Raw genomic sequence first — 25,830 nt, 5'->3', positions numbered from 1 at the left:
ATGCAAAGCAGAATCACAGACATAATAAGAACATACAATATATAAAATACATAAATCACATATTATAAAAGCAAAGTCACAATAAAAGATATGCATGCAGGTACATAAGGACAGAATGGCGATAGCAAAATAGCGACAGGTGACAGCAGACAGCAAGGGAAGTTCACAGCACAGACAGACTTAGGACAGTAAGGTGCAATTGAGTTTTAGTGCTGACAGAGCTGAGTGCTAAATAAACCATTTCTTTAAATGAGCTCTAAACTGCGGGTGTCCAGTTCGCTAATAGTTGCTGGGGTAGAGTTCCATTCTAGTGCAGCTTTAACAGAGAAGGCAGACTGACTAAAAGCACCTTTTCTCAGTGGGATAATGCAGCCGCCTCTCGCTGCACCTCTTGTGAACTGATATGCAGTTGTTGTTGTTGACAAACTGTCTGAGCGGAGGAGAAGTCAAGCCATGTATCATCTTGTACATGAGACAAACATCTACATATTTAATCAAGTTTTCCCAACTCAGCAAGTTAAATGTTTTTAATATGGGCAATGATGAAAATGTACCGATTTCTTGTCAAGGATTTTAAGAGTTTGTTCGTCCAAAGACTGTAATGGTTTCAGAGTAGTGGTGTTAGCCTGCGCACAGGTTGTTAAACAGTGAGTGATATGGGAAATGGGAAACGACCGAACAATGCATGTACAGCCGCTTCTGTTGAGATGAAATCTTGAATGAACCTGAAATTTGAGAGACTGAATTTGACCCAGTAAACCTTTTTCACCTGAGCCTTGATAGAAAGTTTGGAATCAATCAGAGCTTTGAGGTACTTGCATTTTACTATGGACTTTCATGGACAAACTGAATGAGAAAAAAACTTTCTCTTTCCAATTCTGCATTTTCCCATTTAATCATTCAAATAATTTAATCATTTACATGTTATATGTTAAGTGTTATTTTAAGACATGGACTGAATATAATCCATAAATGAATCATACTTTTTGTTCTCTTCTTAAGTATTCTGATGGAGAGAGACCCATTCAGGTCTGACATGGCCTAACTTGATTGAAAAACTACTGGCAAACTGATCATGTTAGTGTTTGGTAAAACTTCACTACTTGAATAATATACTGTAGATAGGGGTCAGGATAAAAATAAAGAAAGAAACCGCATGTCAGTGTGACCCACCCCAAGTCTTGCCATTTAAAGAAGAGTTATGTAAATATTTTTTTTTATATTATTCAGAATGACTAAATCTTACACTGGAATTAATACTTCTAGTGAATGAAACAGGCGTGGATCTGAACACACATCTTCATCTTGAGAGGCTTTACTACTGAACCAAATATCCCTCGTTACTCCCATGTAGATAAAAGAGCTAAAGGGAGAAGTACTGTGATACTGCAGCCAGTGATTGAAGGTTTTAGAACTCTAATCCATTCATCACTGTCTCCAGTCTCCATTCATTAATGTCATCATGGCTTTAATCTTGAGAGTATTGTCAGTTTTACTTATCAGTTTGAGGACTAATCAATCTATGTAGAACATTTGACATTGGCATGTAAAACCCTTCTAGCATCATCTCTTGGCAGTTCAGGACGTGTTGGCGACGTTATGCAACAGAGACAATATGATAATTTTATTAGTGGCCCCGTATTTGCATATCTGAACCTGATGTCTGCACTCTGAAAATTAGTGATATCTGAACTCTCCTTTTTAGAGTGCACATATTACCTGACTTTAGTTTGATAATGACTGATCAAACGTAATTGAACTTACATTTGAAATGTATTCGACTACTGGTTTTGCAGCTGGACATTGTAATGTAACTTATGTTCAATTTCTATGCCATGCATTTTTTGCATATTCACTCTCTACAATGTAATGAATAAAAAATTATATTTTACCCTGTAACTTATGGTTGAGGAGAGCCATTCAGTTCACACACCCGGCTAACAGATGCAGTCGAAAAGAAGAAAAAAAAGAAAAAGCCTCATTTTAGCTGATGTCCCTAAAACTGCAGCGCTTTAGGCTAAAAAAAACCCAACTTATTTTAGAGGGAATTGACTAGTCATGCAATTTTATTTATTGTTCCATCATACCTTTTGGATTCACAGTTCCAGAGCACCTGTTTTAATGAGATTAAGTATTTAACAAAACTTGCTGCACCTTTTTTTTGAGCATTTTAAGGAAACATGCATATATAGGTTATCCTGTTTGACATCCAGTAAGGCTTAAAATTATTTGGGTTATAGCTACTCTATGTTCTTGCAAATTATATAACTGGCTGTCATTTTTAAAAATGTTTTTTTTTTTAATAGAGTGGCCAACTGTTTCCATGCAATTGGATGCAGTTCTTTGAAGCTATTGTAAAATTAGATATTTTTGTGGAGATTTATTTCGTAGATTACATTATTTTACTGATGTTTATTGGGTGGATTGACATAACTTCATTAATGGTAATTATATATGTTCAATAGTTTGTGTAGATGTGGAACTACATAACACATTGCACATTGTTAGTGCTGTTTGGCTTGACAGAGTGACATGACGTAATTTAGAGGAAAGTGAAGTGGATGTATTACGTTTTTGTGATGTTAATTTGTGATCTTTTGTGGTGGTAATTAAAATGGACCAAGTTACACAGAAGAAGCTGCCCCCATGCTTTTATTTTTGCCCACATCCTGAATTAGTTGTACTGCAGTAATTGCTAAGTAATGCTAAGGATAACTAGCGTCACACTATCTAACAATTTTGGGTGAGATTAGAAAAAAGAGCTGGTTTTTGGACCATACAAAGAAAGTCTGCACATAAAACATTGAAAACATTGTTCAGTAACAATCTAAATTGAATATGACAGTGGATAAAAATATAAGCAGTAGTGTAGTATGCCAGTGTAGCCCTACAGAAGCAAACAAACTAAATATTAATTTTCTGTACTGTTTTAAAAATAAATTCCTTAGATTTCTATTTCACTTTGATTGTTTTTCTTAGAACTTACAAATGAATCCTCATCAAACAAAATTTATAACATAACAAAATCTCCCTAAATAATTTTACAAGGCAATTTACTGTAGACCGCTGGTCTCTCCTTAGTAATTATCAGGTGGGACATTCAAACATCACTGCTCAGTTTTATAGTTCTGACATGCTTGACTCATCTCCTGATTTATACTCAAGGCAAGTCATTCAGTTTCTTTCTCAATCTCTCTGTCTTGCTATGCACCCTCTACCACACAAATACAAACACTCATACAAATGCTATCCTGTGTTCTACCATAAAACCTGAGTGGTAGATAACAATAGACTGTCATTGGCAAAGACAAAAGAAGTACATTCTTAAAAATGTATGAGAACCCTTTTGTTAAAATCTTTTATAGTAGCTACTTTTGCTCAGGCACATTGCTTTGTAGTTATGGTTCTACGAAGATGTAGCGCTCGAGCGTAACACAAATAGCAATAGCCTTCAATTTTGTGGATCTCCACTTTGTCTTTAGCACTTTAAATATTCATCAGTACCACAGCTGACATTGTTCATTTGTGTGCCTTCAGAGAGCAGTCTTGCATTCATCACTTCAAAACAATAGAGCCAATGACCCATCATGCATAGGGAATTATGCTTTTAGACTTTAGACTCAACTGATTTTTTTATTTAGCAGTATAGTACAGAGCTATCTCTAGCTGGGGAAACAAAAGGGCGTCATGAATACTGCATTGTTGGGTGATTCTAAAGAGCTTCCTAAAGTTAGAATGAGTTTTAAAGACTGAACTTTTGGCATCTGTGGTAATACCACAAATCACAAGACACTGAAGAGCTACGTTGGTCGTGAACTTTAAAGTGTTTATTGCAGCAAAACCATAAACTCTAAAAATCAATGACTGTGGAAAATAAACACAAATGTGCTTTTACTTTTTCTTAAATCACCTTGTCTGTTGTGTGTAATGTTCGCTGGACTGAGTTAACATTAATGCAGTTTGAAGTAGGAGATAACACTGTAATTAATTTTCATATCGACAGTTCTCAGTACTGAGTTGAGCTTAAGTACACTCTAGATCTGTGATTTCTTTCTCAGAGCTGTTGATGAGCTCTGTTCTCCTTTAAGATAACTCAGAGATTGAACCGAATATAAGTAAAACATTTTTTATGTTTTCTATCTCACATGAATACAAAAAAAAGTAGTTTCTGAATTTTTTTTGCCATTTATCTTGGCAGATTGAAAGTGCGCTGGTGGGGGTTTGTTGTCTCGCTCAAGGAAATTTCAAAATGTTCATAATCTGTAATATTCTGGTTATGAGGTGGTCTCTCTAACCACCGGGCCACACTGACAATGAAACATATGCTTCAGTAGCAGCTTGACGGCAATAATACCCCCCCCACAAAAAAAAACCCATTTTGGCCTGAGGAAAAATTGCAAACCATTGATCTTTTGAACTCTTGATGGGAGTTTGGCTGTAATATTTATCAAAGAGACTCACACTAAACTATTTTGACATGATCATGTTCACTTCAAGGCTACACGCAACACAGAGTAAAGAGAGGACGTGGACAAATCAGAACTGAAACAGAAACTTTGATGGAACCAAAGCTTGTAAAAAAAATTCTACTGAAGGGGTTTTGTTATCATTCTCATTACAGTAAAAAACTTGGGGGTTTGAATGTACGCTAGGCCTCTTTCTCTTAATGAGTGAGTCAAGTCCACTTTGAGACTCTACAGTGTAAAAAACAAGCATGATAAATATTAATGAGAAATACCCTTTAAAGATCAAATAACTTGCTATGAGAAGGGAAAATATGGCAGCATGGTGGCCTAGAGAGGGTGTCCTTCATGTGGAAAGTACAGGCTCAAGCCCATGAGAAATTTAGCATCTGTCCTGTGCCTGCGAGCAAGACACTGAACCCCCAACCTCTGACCTCCTTGTGAAGGGGAATAAAAGACAGCAATATATTTTCTCCTGTGGGAACTCCACTGACAATCACAAAATTCTTAATGAAAAGTAGCCTTTTAAGATCAAATAGCATGGCATGATGAATGGCGCTGTCAGTGGCATGCGGTTTGGTTTCAGATCTCTTTTGTATTTCACAGTTTGCATTCAGAGCGACTGGGCAAGACCAAAGATGTATTTCTCAGAGAGGACGCTGTACCCTCTGTTCTCAGACACCAAACCAACATTTTATGCCTTTGTTGTTCATCAGCCGTGAGAGATTGATACGGTTTCAACAGTGCCTAAAATTCATTTATGTTCCCAAGAAAACCGTTTGCTCAGCATGGCCAAAGTACATGTGCCCCTTTACTAGATTGGAATGTATATGCGATCCTCAGCACATTTTCTGGAATGACCATTCAGAATGAGTAATGAAGGCTACGCCAACATTATATTACACCTAACTCATATACATGAGCCCAGAGGGAAAATCACTGTGGTTTAACTCTCTGGTTTGTGCTGGAAATGGATGCCATTAAACAAACATTTTCTTTCAGGTATTCCATTGACTGGAAGAGTGACTTGGACAGCTACTTTGACATTGATCCAGTGGAGGGAACGATTTCCACAAACGAACTCCTTGACAGAGAGAGCATCGTCCAGCACAATATCTCCATCGTGGCAACCAAACTTAGTAAGTATGACAACAAGATCGATCGTGATTCATGCAGGTGACGTTGTCCTTCCCCCGCCATAATCTGTGTGAAGGATTTAACACGCTTTTACTCAAGTCAATACTCAATCCCATTTTGCTGGAAAGGTTTATAGGTTACTATAAACCATGATGGCTCTCCCAGAGGGATGTATCTTCAGGACAATGTCTCCTCTAGCATACTCGCCTCAACTCTGTTTTCATTTTTTACTGTCTTTTTTAACACGTTTGATGACATTGGCATTGGAACGGAGCTTTTCTTGCCAGAGTCAACTTTTACTTACACCGCAGTAAAATGTGAACCTTCTAGAGTTTTACTGCAAGCAGATGCAGTCGCATCACAGCATGTCATGAGCCGAGCTTGAGAAAGAGTGAACTAATGCGGAGCTGTGGCTTTAAGACATGTCATCAAGCTAATTATGTTTTTATGAAGGAAGTGGAGCAAATTTCCGGATAAATAAGCAAATCCATCGTCATCAAGTCATCAAATCTGCTAAGAACCGTCAAAGTCATTATCCCAGAGGCAGGCTGGTGCTCAATCAAAATTATCCACGCTGTATATTCATTAGGACAGACTGTGAAATATGGGCTGTTAAAACTTGAGTCATTGTCGCCTTGGAAACTGATATTACTCACTTCCTCTCAAGGTCATGGCAGTGACATGCTAATTCTGTTTTCAATGTGTGTGTGTGTGTGATTCTTTGTATGGCTTTTGTGCATAAGTGTCAAGGAACTGGAGTATGAGGTAGACTGAAAGGATTTAGGGTGGAGGGAGGAAGGAGGAGGGAGTAGGAGGAAGATGAGAGTTTTACAAGGGCGTTACATGTTCAGTCTATCATTCTTGATGCAGGAATCAAGCAGTATTTCTGCACATCTTGCCCTCGCCCACCTGCGATTCACTCCTTTCTTATCACCTTTTCCCAAGTCAGCCTCTGATCCTGTCCTGTCCCCTCTCGGAGTACCGATTTTCCTCTAGAGACTATTTTCACCATGGGAGAAAAGAAAAAAATTCACATCAAGAACCAGTGTTGAAAAAATAATGGTTGCACTGGTGCAGTAGAGATAAAGATAAGCCCAGCACCCCAGAGTTTGTGTCCCAACTTGTGAGTTCAAATCTGTTTTTGACCTTGGCAGATTTGGCAGAACTTTGTGTTCTGGGTATTGGATAGCTGTTATGCCTCCTCTGCGATGCATTCTATTATCATGGTTGGGGTGTTTTCTGTTTGTTATTCGGGTTTTAAACTACAAAGAACAGCAATAAATTCTTAAGCATGATACCTTCAGTGCCCATAGAATTAATGCAGAGGTCATGCACAGACATTTTTTTCCTAACTTTTCTACAGTCTTGAGCAGGCTCAGTTTTCAATAAACAGTAAGTTATTGCAGACCTCCGTATTTGACCCATCTACATCTGCAGTGTGTCCTTGCTGCAAATGCTTTCTAACATCTGACATCCACCCACACCTTTTATTCCACAATACAAAGATTCTGAGGAAAACATGAGTTGTTGGGTGACATTTTCCTTGAATAAAGGTGCCTTTATTCTGCAATGATTAGCACAGCACCTGTATTGGAGACTTTTCACTTCACAAAGCCTCTGAGATTTGTCCGGTCATTGCTAGACACTGCAGTCATGCAGCAAAACGAGAGCAGTGTCTGCTGCTCTCCTGAGACACAGTATACAGCAGGAGGCATGCTAAATGAGAGAGCTGGAGCTAGATTAACGATTTGGTTTTTGGCATTTAAGCCCAGTGGCAATTTTTAGGAGTCAAAGAGAGGGGAAGATCTATTAAATGCAATAATAACCTTGGCAGGAGGCAATAAGGAAGCACACTTTCTATCTATTTGGAGCAATTCAGTGTTTTTTTCACACGTAACATGGAGTTTTGTGTAGTGAGTTAGCTTACTTATTCTGTCCGCAGCTGCACTTTTAAAAGATTGCTATCCACAAGGAATCCTTCAATCTCTGTTTTGCAGCAACATTTATAGATTTGTGGTTGATTGCTTGCAAAGATGGAGGTTTTTTTTTTTTTATTAAAATGAGCTTAATTAAAAAAGTAATATCCAGTAGAAAAGCAGTATAAAGCAGGCAACTTTATGGCTGACCAACCAAGCATTCTGTAGCATACAGGATTCTGTTTCAATAAACTAAATAGAGCATTTGTTATTGGGCTGAAATGCTGACACTAGTCAGATTTGAATATAACCACTATACCATTGCTCCATCTAGTGGGCTATAAGATATATCACTGATGACATACTTAGAGTCAGTCAACAGTTATGGAGATGAGTTTTTGAGATGAGGAAACAACTCTTGTATTCAGAAGACTGGGACTGTAACACATTTTCATTGATCTAGAAGATTTGAAGTTGTTCAAACTTTTTTAGAGGCCAAAGAATTCAGGACCTCGATGACAGAAAATATCAGTATTTTTGCTGGGTGAGCATCATTGTTAGTAGTTCAGTCAGTGCAAAGCAGCAAATCCCATGCTTGGTGTCATTTTTACCTCGGTGGGAAGATTGCTTTTTCCATCAAGGTCAGAGACAGGTTACTAACTGAGCTGTAGCTGCGTCTTCAATCCCCTTGACACAACTTTACAGAGCCCCAAACCCCCGCATTCTTTTAAACCACCCACCTACACACAAACCTACGCACCCTAGCACTTGTACTCACACAAACAAGTGCACACTAAGCCCCCCACTGCAGAGCAAAGCCTATTCCCACATCAATTCCATAAAGTTTACCTTACCTGGGCTTTCACACAAAAAGAACATTTCCCCATTGTACCCCTGCAGTGAAGAAACAACACTGTAACAAACAACCCTGGATTCAAGTTAGTCCCTCTCAAGGGGGCTTTCACACTATAATTAATATGGGCTGAACATCTTATGGCTAAAACCCATAACAGAACCTGAGGAGGGGAAAAAAGAAGCTTGGAAAGAAAATATTCTCTCTATAGAGCCATATTCCATAATGTGAGACATGCTTTATTTGTAGGCAGCGCATGGGATGCATTTACTGTGTTTTTATTTAATTCTCCTTTTCATCATCAATCAAAAGCGTCAGAAAACAGCAGCGTCCGGGTGCAAGTTATGCATCAACATGTTCCTGGTTTTCTAGCAGGCGCATTTAACCAGAGCGACCAACAGTGGGCGAGCAGCTAGGTTTAGCATCTGCTCAAGGACACTCTGAGTGGATACTCGGGCATGACAGCCTCTTTAACCACTTGGCCATCCTACTGCAACAGTGATAAACCTTTATGCTTTGGCTCATCATATGATGGTAGTACTTTAGATATCCACATGATGTCAGTGCTGTGAAAAAAACCCCTCTATACTGTATTTTTTTTCTGTATTCATGTAACACTTTCTAGTCCTGGGCGCACATTTTTTTTTTTTTTAAACACTTCTATGTTGTTTTGTGTTCTCCAGATAGTCCAGTTCTGACCAGTCGGGTGGCCGTCACTGTCCACGTGTTGGACATTAACGAGTTCCCACCTGAACTCGCCAGTCCTTATGAGACCTTTGTGTGTGAAAATGGCAAAGTGGGACAGGTACGTTCACATTTACTCTCTTCCCTGCCTCTTTCTGTGCACACGTCATGTGCTCTTGGCATTGAACACAGCACATTCTCTAGTGTTAAGGTTGATTTGAAGTGAGGTGACAACTGTTGATTGGAGTGTTTGTCCACCCATGGAGCTGATATGGCTTCAAGGTAGTTGTTGAAAACTATCTAATTGTTAAATTGTTAAATTGAATCTGAAAGGTGTGGATTTATATAAGCACTAGCAAAAAGTAATTGTTTTCACTTAGGCAGAAATAAACACTAAGTGTGGAGATACATTTTAGTGGTATTTTTCTGCTTTTTGGAGCACCATATTGCTGTAATAAATACACACATTTAGTTCTCACATTGATAACCTTACAGAGGCTTGGATTCCAGTGTTTTACTCAAGGTCACTTGAATAAAACCTTTTATTTCAAGGGAGTTTGCAGAGAACTCTTCAGCACAGAGTATGAATCTAAATCTTGAACTGATTGTGTCATAGAGTTCGATTCAGCAGGAGAAGCAATCATAAAGCACAGCAGTACTTTGCATATCAGCAACCTAGAGTACATTTCAGATGATATATTTGAGATGCAGTGGAGAATTTGCCTGTGCGCATTGTAAACCACCTGTGCCTGTAAATTAGCCCATTAACTAGCATCTATATGCAGTTAGCATTCTGAGGGAACAGCTTCTTTGGCAGTCTATCAAATTGCTGTAGACTCCTCATCACATTGAGGATGTTTTCCGGTCCTCAGGCCTGTTGCAATCAAAACAACGTCTGTGCCCTGCATTTGAAGGCATCACTGTCTTCCTTACATGAAGTTGGCTGTGATTTTTGCCATGATTTCAGCCGTCAAGATTAAGTCAGGACACTTGGAATAGGGGGTTGAGGCCAATTTGATGCTGAACACAAATCCCAAATGCAAAACTAACCATTAAGCATTTTTCTTAAAGGCCCTGAAAACCTTTTCTTTCAATCAGCTGCTTACTACGATGGCATCCTACATGAACGCACAATTTGTGATGTCATGTATGTAAATCCACCAATCAGGATTTAGCAATTTTTGAATCAAAATCTGTTTTTATGTTTGTTTGTTTTTTTTGCTTATGTTAATAAGGAACTGTCAATCAAATCTGCTCAAACCACATCCACACAGTCCTGATGAAGCAGATTAGCTGAGTTTCTGAGTGTTAAACTCGTAATAGATAATAACTAAGGATGTTTTTTCCAAACTTTTACTGTAATTGTTGCCTACAGTATTCATAAATATTTAAAGTTATAGAGAAATAGACTTGAAAGCAAGTTTTCAGGGGATTTAGGGATCAACAGGTATTTACATTTATTTGCACAACTTCTGTCCTGTACCCTTCAATACATTACATAAAATGCAATTCTTCTGGGGATAAAATAAAAGATTGTGGACCAGGTACAGAGAAATCCATATTTTAGCACATTTAGAAAAGTGCAAAAAGTACAAAAAGTCAAAGTCAAAAAAGGCAGAAAACAAGATTAGACAGCTGTAGCCTTATATTCAGATCAGCTGCAATAATCAAGCAATATGTGCCCTGTATTTAAAAGGCATCATTTTCTCCCCTCTCCTCTCGCCTAATCCTGTTCTCTCCTCTTCCTTACTTTAATCTCCTGCTTTTGGTCTCTGCTTTTCCCTCCTATTCTTCTCCTCTCCTCCCTTGCCCTCTAGTGCAGAATGTACACTTTCTTTCAGTGTTTCCACAGCATGATTCCACCAGGTGTTCGCACAGCTGGCGGATGATAAAGAATTGCAGATCCTCTCTTGTAAAATCCATCACACGTCTCTCTTGATGATTATCTGCACTCTCACTGCTGAAAAACATACAAACCGCTTGTTTTGGAGTGCCTCACGCTGTGGCACAACTTCCCATGGAAAATAATCTGTAAACAGGACGTAGCCAAGCAAGAGAAGCAACTGACTGTTTTCACGTAAATGTGTGGGAAGAGCAGGAAGGAGAGTGGCCTAAGACCATAAACTGAGATTTGCAAATAAAAATGGTCAGGGCTGTGGCAAAATAATACAGTAGAATATTTCCTTATTTCATTATTCACTGTACTCTGAGTCCTGACTGGTCAACTGGTGAAGTGTGAAATGAGAAAAAGCAACCACAAAGGAATCATAAAACACGCATATTTACTACTGTGGAGTTCTACGTATTAGATATACTTAGGACAGCCAGTGCTATAATGTGTCCTTTGCTCTTTAATGTATTTCCTTTGCTTTTTATAATGCCACATTGAAATACTATCCTACTGAATGAGTTTGTTATGCTAGAATAATTACATTTACATTTACAGCATTTAGCTGTACCTCTTATCTAGCTTAACTTACAATGCAGCTGACGGCAAGAGCAGAATACATAAAGCCATTTAACATATACAATAGCACCCAATAATAAGCAGTTACAGCAGCCACAGCTCCACTTATGATCGAGATGAGGTGGAAAGCACTTGAGTCCAGGAAAAGGAGCATTTACATGATTACATGATTCTAATCACTAGTGTAATTAGAAAATAAAACAAACCATACTCCTTTTAAAAGCTGATGACAAATACTGATGTCTTAGCACTGATGCTGAATGTTGCAGGTGTCATATACTAACATTCAATATTTTCACTGATTCAGTATTGCTTATTGCCTCTGAAACTGCCTTTAAAAAATCATTAGACAGATAGTGTTACGTAGAAACATCACTAAGCAATTCTAGAACTTGACAAAAAATGTGCAAACAAAACTGGATTGTATTATGTAAGTTTTATACAGAGATTTTCTGTAACTGCAGGAAGGAAATGCCATTATGTGGAAGTATATGACTGGCCAGAATCTAATGCTGTTAATTTTACTGGAGTTGAAATATATTCATTATGAGTTTTCATTATAGCTGAAACAGCTGGAATCGAACCAGGGACACTGCAGCATTATGGTATGCAACTTAACTGCTCTTCCACCGGGTCATCCTGCATTTTGAGACATTACATTGGGTTTTGGTAATGTTTGATTGATATTAGCCAAAAATAGATTAAACGCAAGTGAAAGTAACTGTTAGTTGCAGCTTTAGATTTATTCATCACTAGGCTAATTTGGTCGCTGGAATTCAATAGTGTGACATGTACAGCTGCTGAGGGGAACAAAACAGAGCACTCATGATACCTGGTGTCAGATTTACTCCCCTGGTGGGAATTTTATTCAAATACTGAGAGGGGAAAGAGAGGGAGGGCATTGTTGTCCTGATTAGTGGCTCCTGCATGTGGGGGTTCCAGGGCCAAGGCATCAGGTCTGCAGCAGGTTAAGCCCTGTGGGCGGGGAAGAGCAGTCTGGTAGCACAGCTGGGCTGGCAGGACAGCCGGTTTCAGACAAAGCTCTGAGACATTTGGAGAAAAGAAGAATGTAGAAAGCCATCAGCAGTCTGGTACAGAGGCGGCTGAATCAGCAGTCTGTGTCTAACACTGTGGAAATACAGAGAAGTTAGTGGCTGGCTGACTAGGTGTTGTTTCTTTTACACATTTTCACATATAAGTCATCCGGTTTGTTGAAGTGCTGCAGTAGGTATGAGTAGATGTTGATGTTTCTTGTTTTCTTGTGGGTTGTTTTGTGAAAGCAACTGGAATTGGCCCTGTGTTCTTAGGAGATGTACTGTAATAATATACTGTAAAACAACTGGTTTCTCTTCATGACCCTTGAACAAGCTCCAGCAGTTTTGAATGAACTTAATCCATCACACCATGCGTTGAGGTGATCCAGAAATTTCAACAAGTTGTCAATCAAGTGTTCAGCAAGGGTATCCAAAACTACAGAGAGAACAATTCACTGCCTTGTTTGAGCACTGACAGGTCTGACATGCAGTCAGTTCAGGACTAGTCGACACTTAAATAAACATTTGACATTGAAAAAACAATTCAAAACAAAACCTTCCAACTGTGCGAATCCACAGGCCGTTTTCTGTCAGTATGTAGATGAAAGGATTACTAGTCTACAACCAATGTACCCCATACAGGCAGGACCACTAGAAAAGTTAAACTAAAACCTAAAGTTTAAAATAAAACAAGTAAATGCCAATTGAAACCTAAGTAAACTAAGAATGCCTTCCTTTTCATAATCAAAGAACATTGTTTTCATTTTCATTTTTAACAGGTGATTCAAACATTCAGTGCAAAAGACCAGGATCTACCAACTGCTGGACAACAGTTCTCTTTCAAATCACCAAAGGAAGACATAAAAAACAGGAATTTCACCATCCGGGACTTTGGAAGTAAGTGTTCTTTGATTTTGACAACACCTCTGTTTGGTGACATGGCAAATCAGTGCAGTGCGATACAGCTGATTGATTTCTGACGATATAGCCTGGGGAGATATCACCTAGTCACACACACTGTCACAATTTATGCAGCTTCATCTTCTATACTATGGAAACCACATCACTCTCATCATTGAAAAGTTGTTCGTTGCACCTGACAAATGATCACAATTTAGAAATATGAATGATAAGGAAATGGTGCCTGCAATCAATTAGTGTCTTACAAAGAAAGCAGATGGTAAATTGATCACTGTTAATGGAAGAGAAAGAAGTAATTTGTGCCATTACACAAACAGCTTTAAAAATATTTGTAAATGATATTGAAAGTGTACTTGATAGTGGTAAGAAAATCAACTTATAGTATATATTAATGGTAACAGTTGAATTTGGGGGCAAATAATCTAACAAATAGAACCATTATTAATTACATCTTAATAGTTACTCTCCAGTCTCAAGATGCAACCAGTTGGTTTGGAATTAGGACAACCACAACAGAGTAGCATGGCTCAATGCTAAAAATAACTTAAACACATGTAGTCAGACGTTGTCTCATGATAAGGGCATATATGACCCTCTGCAGTGTGCACTGGCCGAACCCTTTGAAGTCTAACCAGAAAGATGGGTAATGAAAAGTGGGACATGGCAGGATGGGGCCAGGGAAACGAATGCATTTACCATCCTTGACAAGCCCAGGTCCGAACCTCTGATCCAGTTTTACCTTTTGGACACACTGTCTTGCAGTTTCCTGACTGCCAGAGGCCCTGCATGCACACTCTCCAGATACAGAGTGAGATCTGATAGGCAGGGACAGAAAATACAAACACCACAGGCACTGCGGACAGGTTCAACAAGAGTAGGAGAGGGAGCACAAACAAAATCACAGTTGTGCACAACATGCAAGGTGTGCTAAAATGCCTGACCTCCTGTCAAGAAAAAGTGCCAGGCTTTGTCAGTGGAACAAACCTGGCTTGACAGGGGTCAGACAGTCTAGCTGTAGCAGAAAGAACCAGGCAGGTCCAACCAGACACGTTCCCTCTCCCTCATATACATTGTCGACCTCTATTTCACTCGCCATCCTCACACCTCTGCCTGTCTTCCCAAGTTGTTCCCTTTGTGTGCTTTTATTTTTTTTTTTATCTATTATCTCTCATTGCTAATCTGCTGTTTCTCTGGAGTGATGCTGCCTGCACAAAGAGATAACAAAATAACAACACATCCCAATAGTTCTCACATTGCAGGTAGACAGAAAACGCTGTGCTGTGTTTCAGGGAATGATGTACTGGGTGTGGTTAGGCTCTATCAGCTTTTAAAGTAAGTGGTGTAAAATGGCGAGAGCTCTGATAAGACAACTCTTTGATATATTCCAGTTTCTCATCCCATTCAGGGAGGATTTGATATCAAACATAGTGAGTTATTACACTTTGAAAAGTTTTATCTGTCTTCTCATACTTGGACCTCCAGACATGTAATGTAGCTCAGAGGATTGTCTGATTGATGTGAGGTTATACATGCTGGAATATTTTCTTTTGCTTTGGTCAGAACACTGTCTAACCTGTATAGATCAAGGAATAAGCACTTGCTGCACTACTTCAGGCCTTTCCATACAAAGTTAGAAGATTCCTTTAATCTAAGACCACATACCCTTTAAAAAAAAATGAATGGCTGTTTTGAAGATTTCTTTTGATTTTGTTTGTTTTTTATGACTGATTGCAAAGTTTCTCCTTTTTTCCCGTTCTTCTAGACAACACAGCTGGAATTGTGACGAAGCGGAGTGGCTTTAGACGCCGTTTGCAGGAGATCTACTTCCTTCCTGTGGTGATTGAAGATAATGGCTACCCACCCAAGAGCAGCACAGGCACCCTGACCATCCGTGTATGTGGCTGCGAATCAGATGGTTCCCTGCTAACTTGCAGTGCAGAGGCCATCTTTCTCCCCGTGGGTCTGAGCACAGGAGCTCTGATTGCCATTCTTCTATGTATCATCATCCTGTTAGGTGAGACCTGTTGTGTTCTGGCTTGTAAACATTCTTCATTTTAGCACAGTATCATTGATAATCCTAAAGGAAACAGGGAATTGTTTTATGTATTGCCGTAGTGCTACAGCCCTGATCTTTCACACTTAAAATCGGCACAAGGTAATCTCACACTTTGGCAGCTCCAACTGGGTATGAAAGATAACTGTTTTTTGGATTGGATTTTTAAGAGTTTAAATACATCTTTTATCTACCAGATATTATTGTTATATATTATATTGTTATATGTTATATATTATTATTATTAGTGTTGTTGTTGTTATTATTTATCTCAGTAAGCCTAAATGTATATTCTTCTTTGTTGTTGGTATTGGTGGAGAGTATGACAATCAGTTGTTTTAACCATTGTCAGTGATTTGGTCTATCTTTCAAGTTTAGTAGAAAATGTATGACCTTCAATAACTTTCTGAAATGTCCTAATATCAACCTTTTTTGTTTGCTGAGACACAGCAGATTTGCTGGTTTGGCCAGACTTCATGATTTAGATTGACAGGTCAGGTGTATTTTTACCTTTAAAATCTTTGATTGGCTTACAATGTCAAAGTTTGACATTATTGTAAGACACTGACTTCAACACCTAAAATACAAATATGCATCTAAATCAGATCTATTAAATTTTTTTGCCATTTTTGACGACACCTCAGTCCAAACATGCTGAGCTGACCATCAGACTTGGTCTGGCGTCTCTCCAGGAGCGTCCGCAGTTAATTATAGAACCCATATGAATTTGGTCATTCAATGAGACGTTCAAGATTGGAGGGAGGGACGCTTGGCTCTATAAACTAAATCCAATCTTGCTGCTCTGTGGCTGCTTCCCAGACTACAGCTTTTACATTTCATACAAGGTCATGGTTGTAAAACTCCTCCTTAATTCTCTGCTATTAATGTCCAAACTCATCTACATAGCAGGAAGTAAATGTAGGTTTATGGGATCATTTTCTGAATTATGAATATGGGATGGTCGGTTGTTAAAGAAGTTCCTATTTTACAGTGGAAGTCAAGGGTAGCCATGACCTTTGAATTGAGATGTATTTACATTTCTAATATATTATCTAACAAAGAATCCACTGTTAAATTACTATGCCTCGTCATAAATCCTTTTTCATTACTTTCATGAATGTATTCATGTAAAATATCAGCTTGAGTTTCATTGTTTTATATTTAAGGGGACATAAAAGCACACATTCAAATGTAGTGGTGTGTTGTAGAGCTGTGTCGGTGTGTTCGATTCATCTGAGAAGAATGTCTTCAAAGCTCGACTTGAGGCTGAGGCTGATGCCAAACTGTCATGCTGTCCCTGAGAAGGAAAGTGGCAGAGAAAATCAGAACTCACACTGAGAGTATTTCCATAGAGCCACTTAGTTTCTGTGCAGGATTTGTCAGGATGACCCAGTTGTACTGTGAGGAGAAATGATGAGGTAAATTAAACAGACCAGCACAGACACTTTCATCTGCATTGCTGTTTCTTCCAAACTGATGTGGATTGGCTGCGCCCAGTGACAAGCTGTGTTCAACCAGTGTGTTCTATAATAACAGACTGTTATGGAAGTCTATGTAGCTGCCACTGGGGGGAGCTGGCACACCATACACAGGTAGATAAAATCGCTTGGGAGTGAATGGAGGTAGAAAAGAAGTGAGAGACAGAAAGGATGAAAGGAAGAGACCTACTTAAGGCTTTTTTTCCCCATCTGAATGTATTTCTTGTACTCTTTCACATGAATGATTTCAGTTTTATCCTGGCCATTGCTCTTCCTCCTATGAGCAACTGTATATTAAAAACCCAGTAGAAAAACACATATTTCACTGCATTTTTCACTGAGGAGACAGAGACAGCGACACAGAGGGAGACATATTGCGCTGACATGAGAAAGGGAGAGAAGAAAATGTATTGTAACATTGCGTGTTGAAAATCACACAGCTGAACTACAGTGTCTAAAACGTACAGAACCTCAAGCAACCTCTGAAGGTTTGCATACTGAAACAGTGAACCGTTGCTTTGGGTATATTCTCGGCGGTACATTTTTACCCAACAGTCTTTATAGTACAGTACAGTACTTCTTGTGCTATCTATTGTTTATTGTGTCTATTGTGTAATGCTGCAAAAGCCACAAGTAATTCAGTTTCCAGCAGATATTGATTTGCAGGTCAAAATACGTCTAGACATTTAGGTTGAAACTGAGCCAAATTTGGATGAAAACATGTGTAGGGTACTTATAACCATAGTTTCAATGGATTCACTGTATCTTAGTGGGAAGCAGGTTTTAACTACGCCATTTAAATGCTACTAAAACATGGGTTACATGTAAACCAGACATCTAAAATACTGAGCTCTAATGTCTAAAAAGGTTAAGAGTACACAGCTATGCTAGCAGCTCCTGAGTCTGTACTTAGACACAGCAGTGCTTTGAGCTTAATGTAAAGATCAGCATGCTAGCATGCTCACAATGACAATGCTAATACACTGATTTGTATGTTCACCAGCTTAAAGTGTTAGCATGCTAATGTTAGCTAATTAGAACTGAACACAAAGTGCAGCTGAGGCTGATGGGAATGTCATAAGTTTTGCAGATATGGGGCCATAAACCAAAGTATTTGTAAAATTAAACTATTGACGTGCTTGTGAAAGTTCAGGGAATCACCAAAAACATTTCATGCCCAGGGGGATATGCATATGCATATACAACAAATTTCATGGCAATCCATCCAATTAAAAAAAAATAAAAAATGCTAAGCTTTGGTGGTGCATGGTGGTGACAAATGAAAATTCAGTGGATCACCAAAGTCATTAGGATTCATCTCTGGGGACCTTGAATGTCTGTACAATATTTCATTGCAATCCATCCAAAGGTTGTTGAGATATTTTAGTCTGGACCAAAGTGGTCGACAGGCAGACAGACCAACGTTGCCATCCCTAGAGCCATGCTGCTAGCGTCTTATTATGTAACATCTAAAAAACATCAACCAAATTCAGCCCAGTTTTAACCTAAACACTTTACATCTTTTGACATACAAATGACCAAAACCATACTTACTAGGGTAGGTTGATACAATGTATTTTTTCCTAACAGGAAATGTGTTTAAGGCTCAGCAATGTGGATGTGACGACAGTGGTCTAACATGCAATTCTCTCAATTTGTTCCCCCAGTTATCGTAGTCCTCTACGTGGGCTTGAGACGGCAGAAGAAAAAGGAAACCCTCATGTCATCCAAAGAGGACATCCGGGATAATGTGATCCACTATGACGACGAAGGAGGGGGGGAGGAGGATACGCATGCATTTGACATGGGGACCCTTCGTAATCCCAAGGTTGTCAAAGAGAACCTGTACCGCAGGGACGTCAAACCTGAGATGAAGAGAGGTCCCAGGCCGCCTGTCTCTCAGGACAGTGCTGATATCCGAGATTTCATCAACCAGCGTCTGAAAGAGCACGATATAGACAACTCAGCCCCACCCTACGACTCCCTGGCCACGTACGCTTATGAGGGCAACGGCTCTGTGGCCGAGTCGCTCAGCTCCATCGAGTCCCTCGCCATAGACCTTGAGGAGGACTATGATTACCTCAGTGACTGGGGGCCCCGCTTTAAGACACTGGCAGGGATTTTTGGGGAGCAGTCAGAAACTCAGCCAGACTCAGCCACCATGGAGAACACACATTGACGTTATTCACAGACTCGAAAAGCAAATATGTAACAACATTCTTTTGGTCGGCAAAACACAATGTTTTACTATTGTTTTCCTCCCATGTTATCTGTTTTCACCTTTTTCCAGCTCACCGTTTTCTATTTTATGTGGTACTTTTTGCTCAGTCCCAAAATTGTAAAAAAAAAACCGAGGGAACATATGGTAACATGATTAGATGAGCAAAGCAGCCATTCAGTTACCTTTCAATTGAATGTTGTTTCTTGTCTTACATTTTGTTTCCTCTTCGGGAATGCACATACACACGGAAATGTTGTCATTTCCTAGAACATCCTTAAAAGTGCCTCAATATAATTGTTTTTCAATTGCTATTTCATGCCACATATCCAGTGTTGTTCCTTAGAACCCCATAGGTTAAGCTGATTCTGTCAGCATATACTGTGCTCTGACTGGATGAGGCATCTACCAAGACCAATGTTAACTCTGTGGGGACAATGAAGTGGCCCGAGTTTGGCCAAAGATGTTTTGAATGTTATTTATTGTTCTATTTATTTATTGTCTGATTGAGTTTGATTAGATTTTTGTGTATTTATCTATTTATCTCTGTCATCAATCTGTATTTTTTATTTTTGGAGACACTCGAGGAATTTTGTAATTAATTAAGGCCCACATGAAAATGTATGTTTCTGTTAGGTGGGTCCTGTGAATAGACTTGTACTAGAGTTGTAAAAAAATAAATTAGGGCTAAATACTGCAGTTCAGTCATGTAATAAACACAGTTTTCTTAAATAAACCTCACTTGGACAAAATCTCTTTCTGTGTTTACTTATTCGGCTCACATTATGTCTGACCTATTAATAGTTAAAGTTAATCCATCAGTAGATTAAAGAAAATACTGTACTGTATATGATGACGCTGCCTGCGAGTAGTATGAATGGGCCATAGCACTCTAGAGCTGATCGGTACATGAAGTAGAAGTGTAGAAACATAAAACTATATTTCTGGACAGAGCTGTTGCAACTATGTGTCTTCTTGAAGCAGGAAACACTATTTTTGGGTTCTGGGCAACATAAAATCTCAATAAAGATCAGTTTTAAATTGTCTGTTCCTTCTTTTCCTGCTGTTTTTAGCCACTCTAATGGTGGGGCTAGGAATGTTGGTCGGTCCATCCCCTACTTTGGTCCACAATAAAATATCTCAAGACTTTATGGTTCCAAGAATTTGAAACCTACTGACTCTGGTGATCCCTGACTTTTCCTCTAGTCCCACCAGCAGATTGACATTTTTGGTTCTGTGTGAAATGGATGGATTGGCATTAAATTTATCCGTGGTGCCCAGAGGATGAATCCTAATGACACTGGTGATCCTTTGACTTTTCATGTAGCACCAGCAGCAGGTCAAATGTATTCATTAACCAGTTAAATATTTTAGCATCTACCAGATGGTTTGGCACAAAGTGTGGTACATACATTCATTGTTCAGTGCACCTGAATGACTTTGGTGGGCTATCTTGACAACTTTTGGATGGAATGTGAGGAACTTTGGTGCAGATATTCAGGTTCTCCACTGATGAGTTGTAATAATTTCTGCGATACCCTCACATTTCATCTAGCCAATCATCAGGTCAAAATTTAAATTTGTCAAATATTTTTGTAGCCCATTAGCCTGTATCATGTGTTTAGTGCTAATTAGAAAATTTTAGCATGTTAACATGCTAAACTACAATGGTGACCATGGTAAACATTACCTGCTAAACATCAACATGCTAACATGCACTTGAGTGTGTTAACATGTTGATGCTAGCATTTAGCTCATAGCAATGCTGTGCCAAAGTACAGCCTCAGAGAGCTGCTAGCATCTAGCTCTTAGTTTTGTTCAGTGAAAATCTGTAGAAACTGAAAACAATGACCCTTGACATAATGGACAACAAAAACTTCTGAGCACCTTTCATGTTCTCCATCAAATGACATTATGCTTAAATTGCACATGTGAACTTCTGTCTCAAATCCCACCAACAAGACAGCACAAACTTCCTGGAAGAGAGAAATGACTTTACAGTTAAATGGATTTCTTCAGACAAATCAACAAATAAAAGCTTTTAAAGGGAGTGTTTCTGGATTCACATCCCCATGCTGAGGAAAGGCAATCATGTTACAAGAATTACAAATCAAACAGAGGCTTCAGTATGGTATCAAAATGGCCTTATTTCCCAATTGATTGAAAAGAGTGGCTCAGACCTTTCTTGCCATGGTCTAGTGACGACATAATGGAAGGTCTGGATGAAAGCCACAGCAGTCTGTCATATACAATGCAGAGCCTCTACCAATGGATGTGAAGTGATTCCCCTTTCTGTCTCTCTCTATCACATCCAACAGGTATACCTCAAGGCTGAGCTTCAAAGTAAGTGTGTGGTGGTGTGTGAATGGGCATTAAGCAATCTATGACCCTTGCAGGCAGCAGGAACTGCAACAACAGTGACATAACTTATCTTTCTACACCCTTATCACCCTTAGTTATGGTGGTCTGTAACTGACACTGCCATCTTGAGGATCAGTAAACACTTGCATGGGTGATTCTGGAAGGCAATGGCAGACTTTGTTGTTTAGTTCTAAGGACTTGTAATAATGCTGCTTTGTATTTGTTTTTTGTGTCTTCATAACGAAGCCTTTAGTAGTGGAGCTAAGCTTTCTTCCAAACCTTCTTGTACCGCTGTCCTTCAGTCTTACCATATAGACCTATACTGTGGTCATTTTGTGCTACTTAGCAGTTTATTATTAATTCTTTAACTAATGTGACCTGCAATTTTTCTCTTTCTCAAAATTGTGAGTGTGGTGCTGAAATGACCAGTCAATTAATTGCTTAGTGGATCAACAGACATTTCCAGGCTCCAGGCTGCTTTTCCAGTGTGAGGATTTGCAGTTCTTCTCTATCTCATACCATTACAAACTGAATTGCTTTGGGTTTTCAGTCATGCCAGCAACTTATCTTGTAAGATATCTCAACATCTACAGGATGAATTGGCACCAAATTTGGCACAGACATGAATAGTTTCCAGATGATAAATCCAAATGGCTTTGGAGATCCCCTGACTTTTTCTCTGGCACTACCATGAGGTTGACATTAGTGATTTTGAGGGAAATGTCTCAACACCTATTACATGGATTGCCATGAAACTTGGTACTGACATTCATGTCCTCCTCAGGATGAATTGTAATCACTTTAGTGATTCCCTGACATTTCATCTAACTCATCAGGTCAAAATGTACATTTTTTCCAGTACTTTGGTTTATGACCAAATACCTGCAACACATGATGACATCCCCATCAGCCTCAGTTGTACTTTGTGTTTAGTGCTAATTAGAAATGTTAGCATGCTACAGTGCTAAACTATGAATGTGAACATGGTTACCAATTTTACCTATTTGTGCTTGCACTGTGGGCATATTAGCATACCGATGTCAGCATGTCACCCAAAGCACCAGTGTGCCTAAGTACAGCTGCTAGCATGGCTGTAGACTCTTAGTATTGTATTAAATGTTGCTCAGACAAAGGAAGAAATTGCAAGACAGCACCTTGGGCTCTGGACGTCTGGGCATTCATTTGTCCTATTATTTTTATAGACAAAACAATGACTCGATTAATTGAAAAACACAATGGATAAATGAATCAATAATGAAAATAATTATTAGTTGCAGCCCTATGTGAGTGATCAGTTTGGTGAACACGATCTTTGAATTGATACAGCAGGGAGCTGTGATCACTAAACACTATATCTGAAAAAAGGCCCTATCTAAAGTCCCTGCCTTTGTTTGGCCTTTCCCAAAACACACTATTTCCACACCACTTTTGACTCACCCTGACTAGTGGCACTAGGCAGTGCAGACAGACTAAACAGAGACATCAGCACTAAGAGGAAAGAGTGGTGGGTGTGGGAGTGAGGTGGCTGCCATCCTACGCATAAACATGAGAGAACTGGCACAATCTACTCAATAGCTCGTGGGAGAGCAACCATTAACACAAGCCAAAGCAAAAAAAAAAAGTAATGGCATTGATACTGTTTATGTTGGATCGGGTTCTACTTTCTGTGCCCCAGTGTCACTGTTCAGTCTCCTCTCTAGCTTTTTACTGCTAGTAGTACTCCACCATGAGTAGAGAGACTCCATATAATCAAAATGTTCTCTTCCTTGCAAGTAATTTATCAATAATTTCATCACAATAACAAGCTTTATTTGTCACAGGAAAGATGTGGCAAACATTTGACTTTGCATTGTAGGGAAACATCACAATTTACACGGCTTTCAAATTATGGGAACATTGTTTGGTTGTGAACCAAGGTGTTTACAACATTCGGTTTCTGATTCGTATGAGTCTGTGCAAGCATAGCTGTCAGGATTCAACAAAGACAAGTTGTCATAGCGCCTTTTGAATAAACTCTTCCATTGTTGTCGGCAACAATTTGCTTAGACTGAAATAAATGAATACTTTTCAGTTTTCTATGGAAACATGTCTCATTTTCTAATGCACCCCTGTATTGCACACTGCTGTGGTTAGATTTTATAGCGCTGATACATATGGTTGCTTTAATTAATCCCAGTCACTTTGTATTATTCTGCATCTAAGGATATTTTCTGAGAGTGTTTATGCATATGGAAATTAAGCTGTCACCTCTGCTGCCGAGTGCTCTCTAAGCTGGCAGGTTTGCTTTACAGGAATGTGCTGATCTTAGTGTGCATATATTTGTGGCCACTAACCTTTGTTAACCCTTTTAATTATGTAGCAGCAGTGGTGACTAACCTTGAGACAGTAGCATGTAAGTAAACACAACATTCATTATCACACTTTAAGAACATGTTTACTGAGTGTTGAGCAATAATTAAATTAAATTAGACATTGACTGATAGAGAAACAACAACAATTGTTTTCATAGGCAATTTACACAGAGATGCTAGTTTATTAGGTACACCTGGGTAATGTAAATCCAATGCAATTCAATAGAAAAGTCCTGCAAGGTATTATATCTTTGAGGAGCTTAAAATGCTGACTTTTTGTTGACATTCTCATAGAAGTACTGATTGATAGGGTCGATCTGAAGGCCAGTCAGTGTTTAATTGTATTGCATTGCATTGGTGTCAAACCCCATTTAAGTCAAGAGGGGTGAAAGTTACACCCTTATTTTTATTGTGATTCATAACTGATTGTGCACCCAACTGATTGTTGGGACTCTACTGATGAATTCATTCATTTGTGTGATTTTTAACTGAACTTTCATTGGGAGACTGCATGCTCTTTGTACTGCAAAATCCCTGCTTGGAGCAGAAACACGCAGCCAAACTCTTTGGTCATACAGCAGCGACATGAGGGCCTGCTACAAAGTTTAGCACCAACGGCAAAAGCCTGCCAGGTAAACTTTAAAAGCAACTAAGGACGTTAGCACCGAGCTAACTGTAAGGAGGACAACAGACCGGGTTCCACCCATCTACATAAACGGACACTGCAACCAACTGCAACCTGGAACCACAATTCTTTCCAGCTTGGCTCGTCTACAACAGACTGACCGCCACACAGCAGCACGTTCAAGGCAACCCGTTTTCCCTCCTTGGACTGATAATGTAACTTAACTGGGCATTATATAGCTTCACATAGCTTAACAGTGTACTTGGCTAAGCACAGCTTTGTTTAGTTTTAATGATGTACATGTACTGATGTGTTCATTGAGTTTTATTGTTGTGATGTGTTTTCACTGTTCAGTCTTTTGGTAGCCACATGCTAAGTTGATGTTAGTTAATGTCATGCTCCACACAGACTCTTTGCATGCTAACTAACTCCTTTTAACTTGGTACCATTACCCTAAACAGATCATACGCCTACACCTTGGCCCTTAAAGATAACCACACCCAGCGGAGAGAAACTTTAAAGCTCCCGCTGCACATGCTTTCTTGTTCTGACCATGTGCGCTCGTGCATGCGACACATACGGAGGCAGAACAAAGAAATATACACACATTCTTTTGCTTGACGCCATCTTAGATCCAAGCAGCCATCTTGGACGCACACGCCCGCGTACACGCACACGCACACACACACACACACACACACACACACACACACACACACACACACACACACACACACATCCCTTTGTTCTGTAATTTAATATTTAGAATTAGACTTCACATATGTATATACATATATACAGCTCCAAATCCTTCAACCTACAAGCTATTGACGGTAATTCATGTAGTTATTAATTTAATTATCAATCACTGTTCCACAAGTTCCACATTGATAGTTTAGTATATTTTACTGACTGAATCAATTAATTGGCTATCATTTCTCTTCTTTAAGTAGAGTGGTGTCCCAGAGGACTTTATTCATTAAAGTTATTTATGATTATCTTTGATAATTCTGATAGCCATAATTAATTGATTGCACCTACACAAGTGGGTGCCCCCCTTTAACCATTGTAAATCCCAACAACATGTACAGCTCATTTACTTGGAAATCACATAAGAAGGCTCAGCCACCAAACACAACCCTATCTCTGGTATTACACTGGAGACAGGGTTGAAAAGAACAGGGTGAAAAAGTCAGCCAGTGAATAAAACACATTGTATTTTTCCTTTGAAGGTATTACATAAAAATTAAGAAGCAAAGTAACTTTTTA

At 39.1% G+C, this 25,830-nt stretch overlaps 1 protein-coding gene across 2 annotated transcripts in view; it reads left to right on the top strand.

The window, feature by feature from the left end:
* Positions 1-19,976, top strand: part of LOC122866732 (cadherin-12-like) — a 99,637-nt gene extending 79,661 nt beyond the window's left edge. For both annotated transcript variants that reach the window (XM_044176769.1, XM_044176770.1), the window contains 5 exons: positions 5,466-5,602; positions 9,053-9,174; positions 13,334-13,451; positions 15,238-15,489; positions 18,674-19,976. In XM_044176769.1, the coding sequence (XP_044032704.1) occupies positions 5,466-5,602; positions 9,053-9,174; positions 13,334-13,451; positions 15,238-15,489; positions 18,674-19,185 (1,141 nt within the window). In that variant the 3' untranslated portion in view covers positions 19,186-19,976. The remainder of the gene's footprint in view (positions 1-5,465; positions 5,603-9,052; positions 9,175-13,333; positions 13,452-15,237; positions 15,490-18,673) is intronic.
* The last annotated feature ends 5,854 nt before the right edge of the window (positions 19,977-25,830 follow it).

The sequence above is a fragment of the Siniperca chuatsi genome, linkage group LG19, assembly GCF_020085105.1.
Source record: "Siniperca chuatsi isolate FFG_IHB_CAS linkage group LG19, ASM2008510v1, whole genome shotgun sequence".
Taxonomy (NCBI): Eukaryota; Metazoa; Chordata; class Actinopteri; order Centrarchiformes; family Sinipercidae; genus Siniperca; species Siniperca chuatsi.
This window is presented reverse-complemented; position numbering and strand designations above follow the sequence as displayed.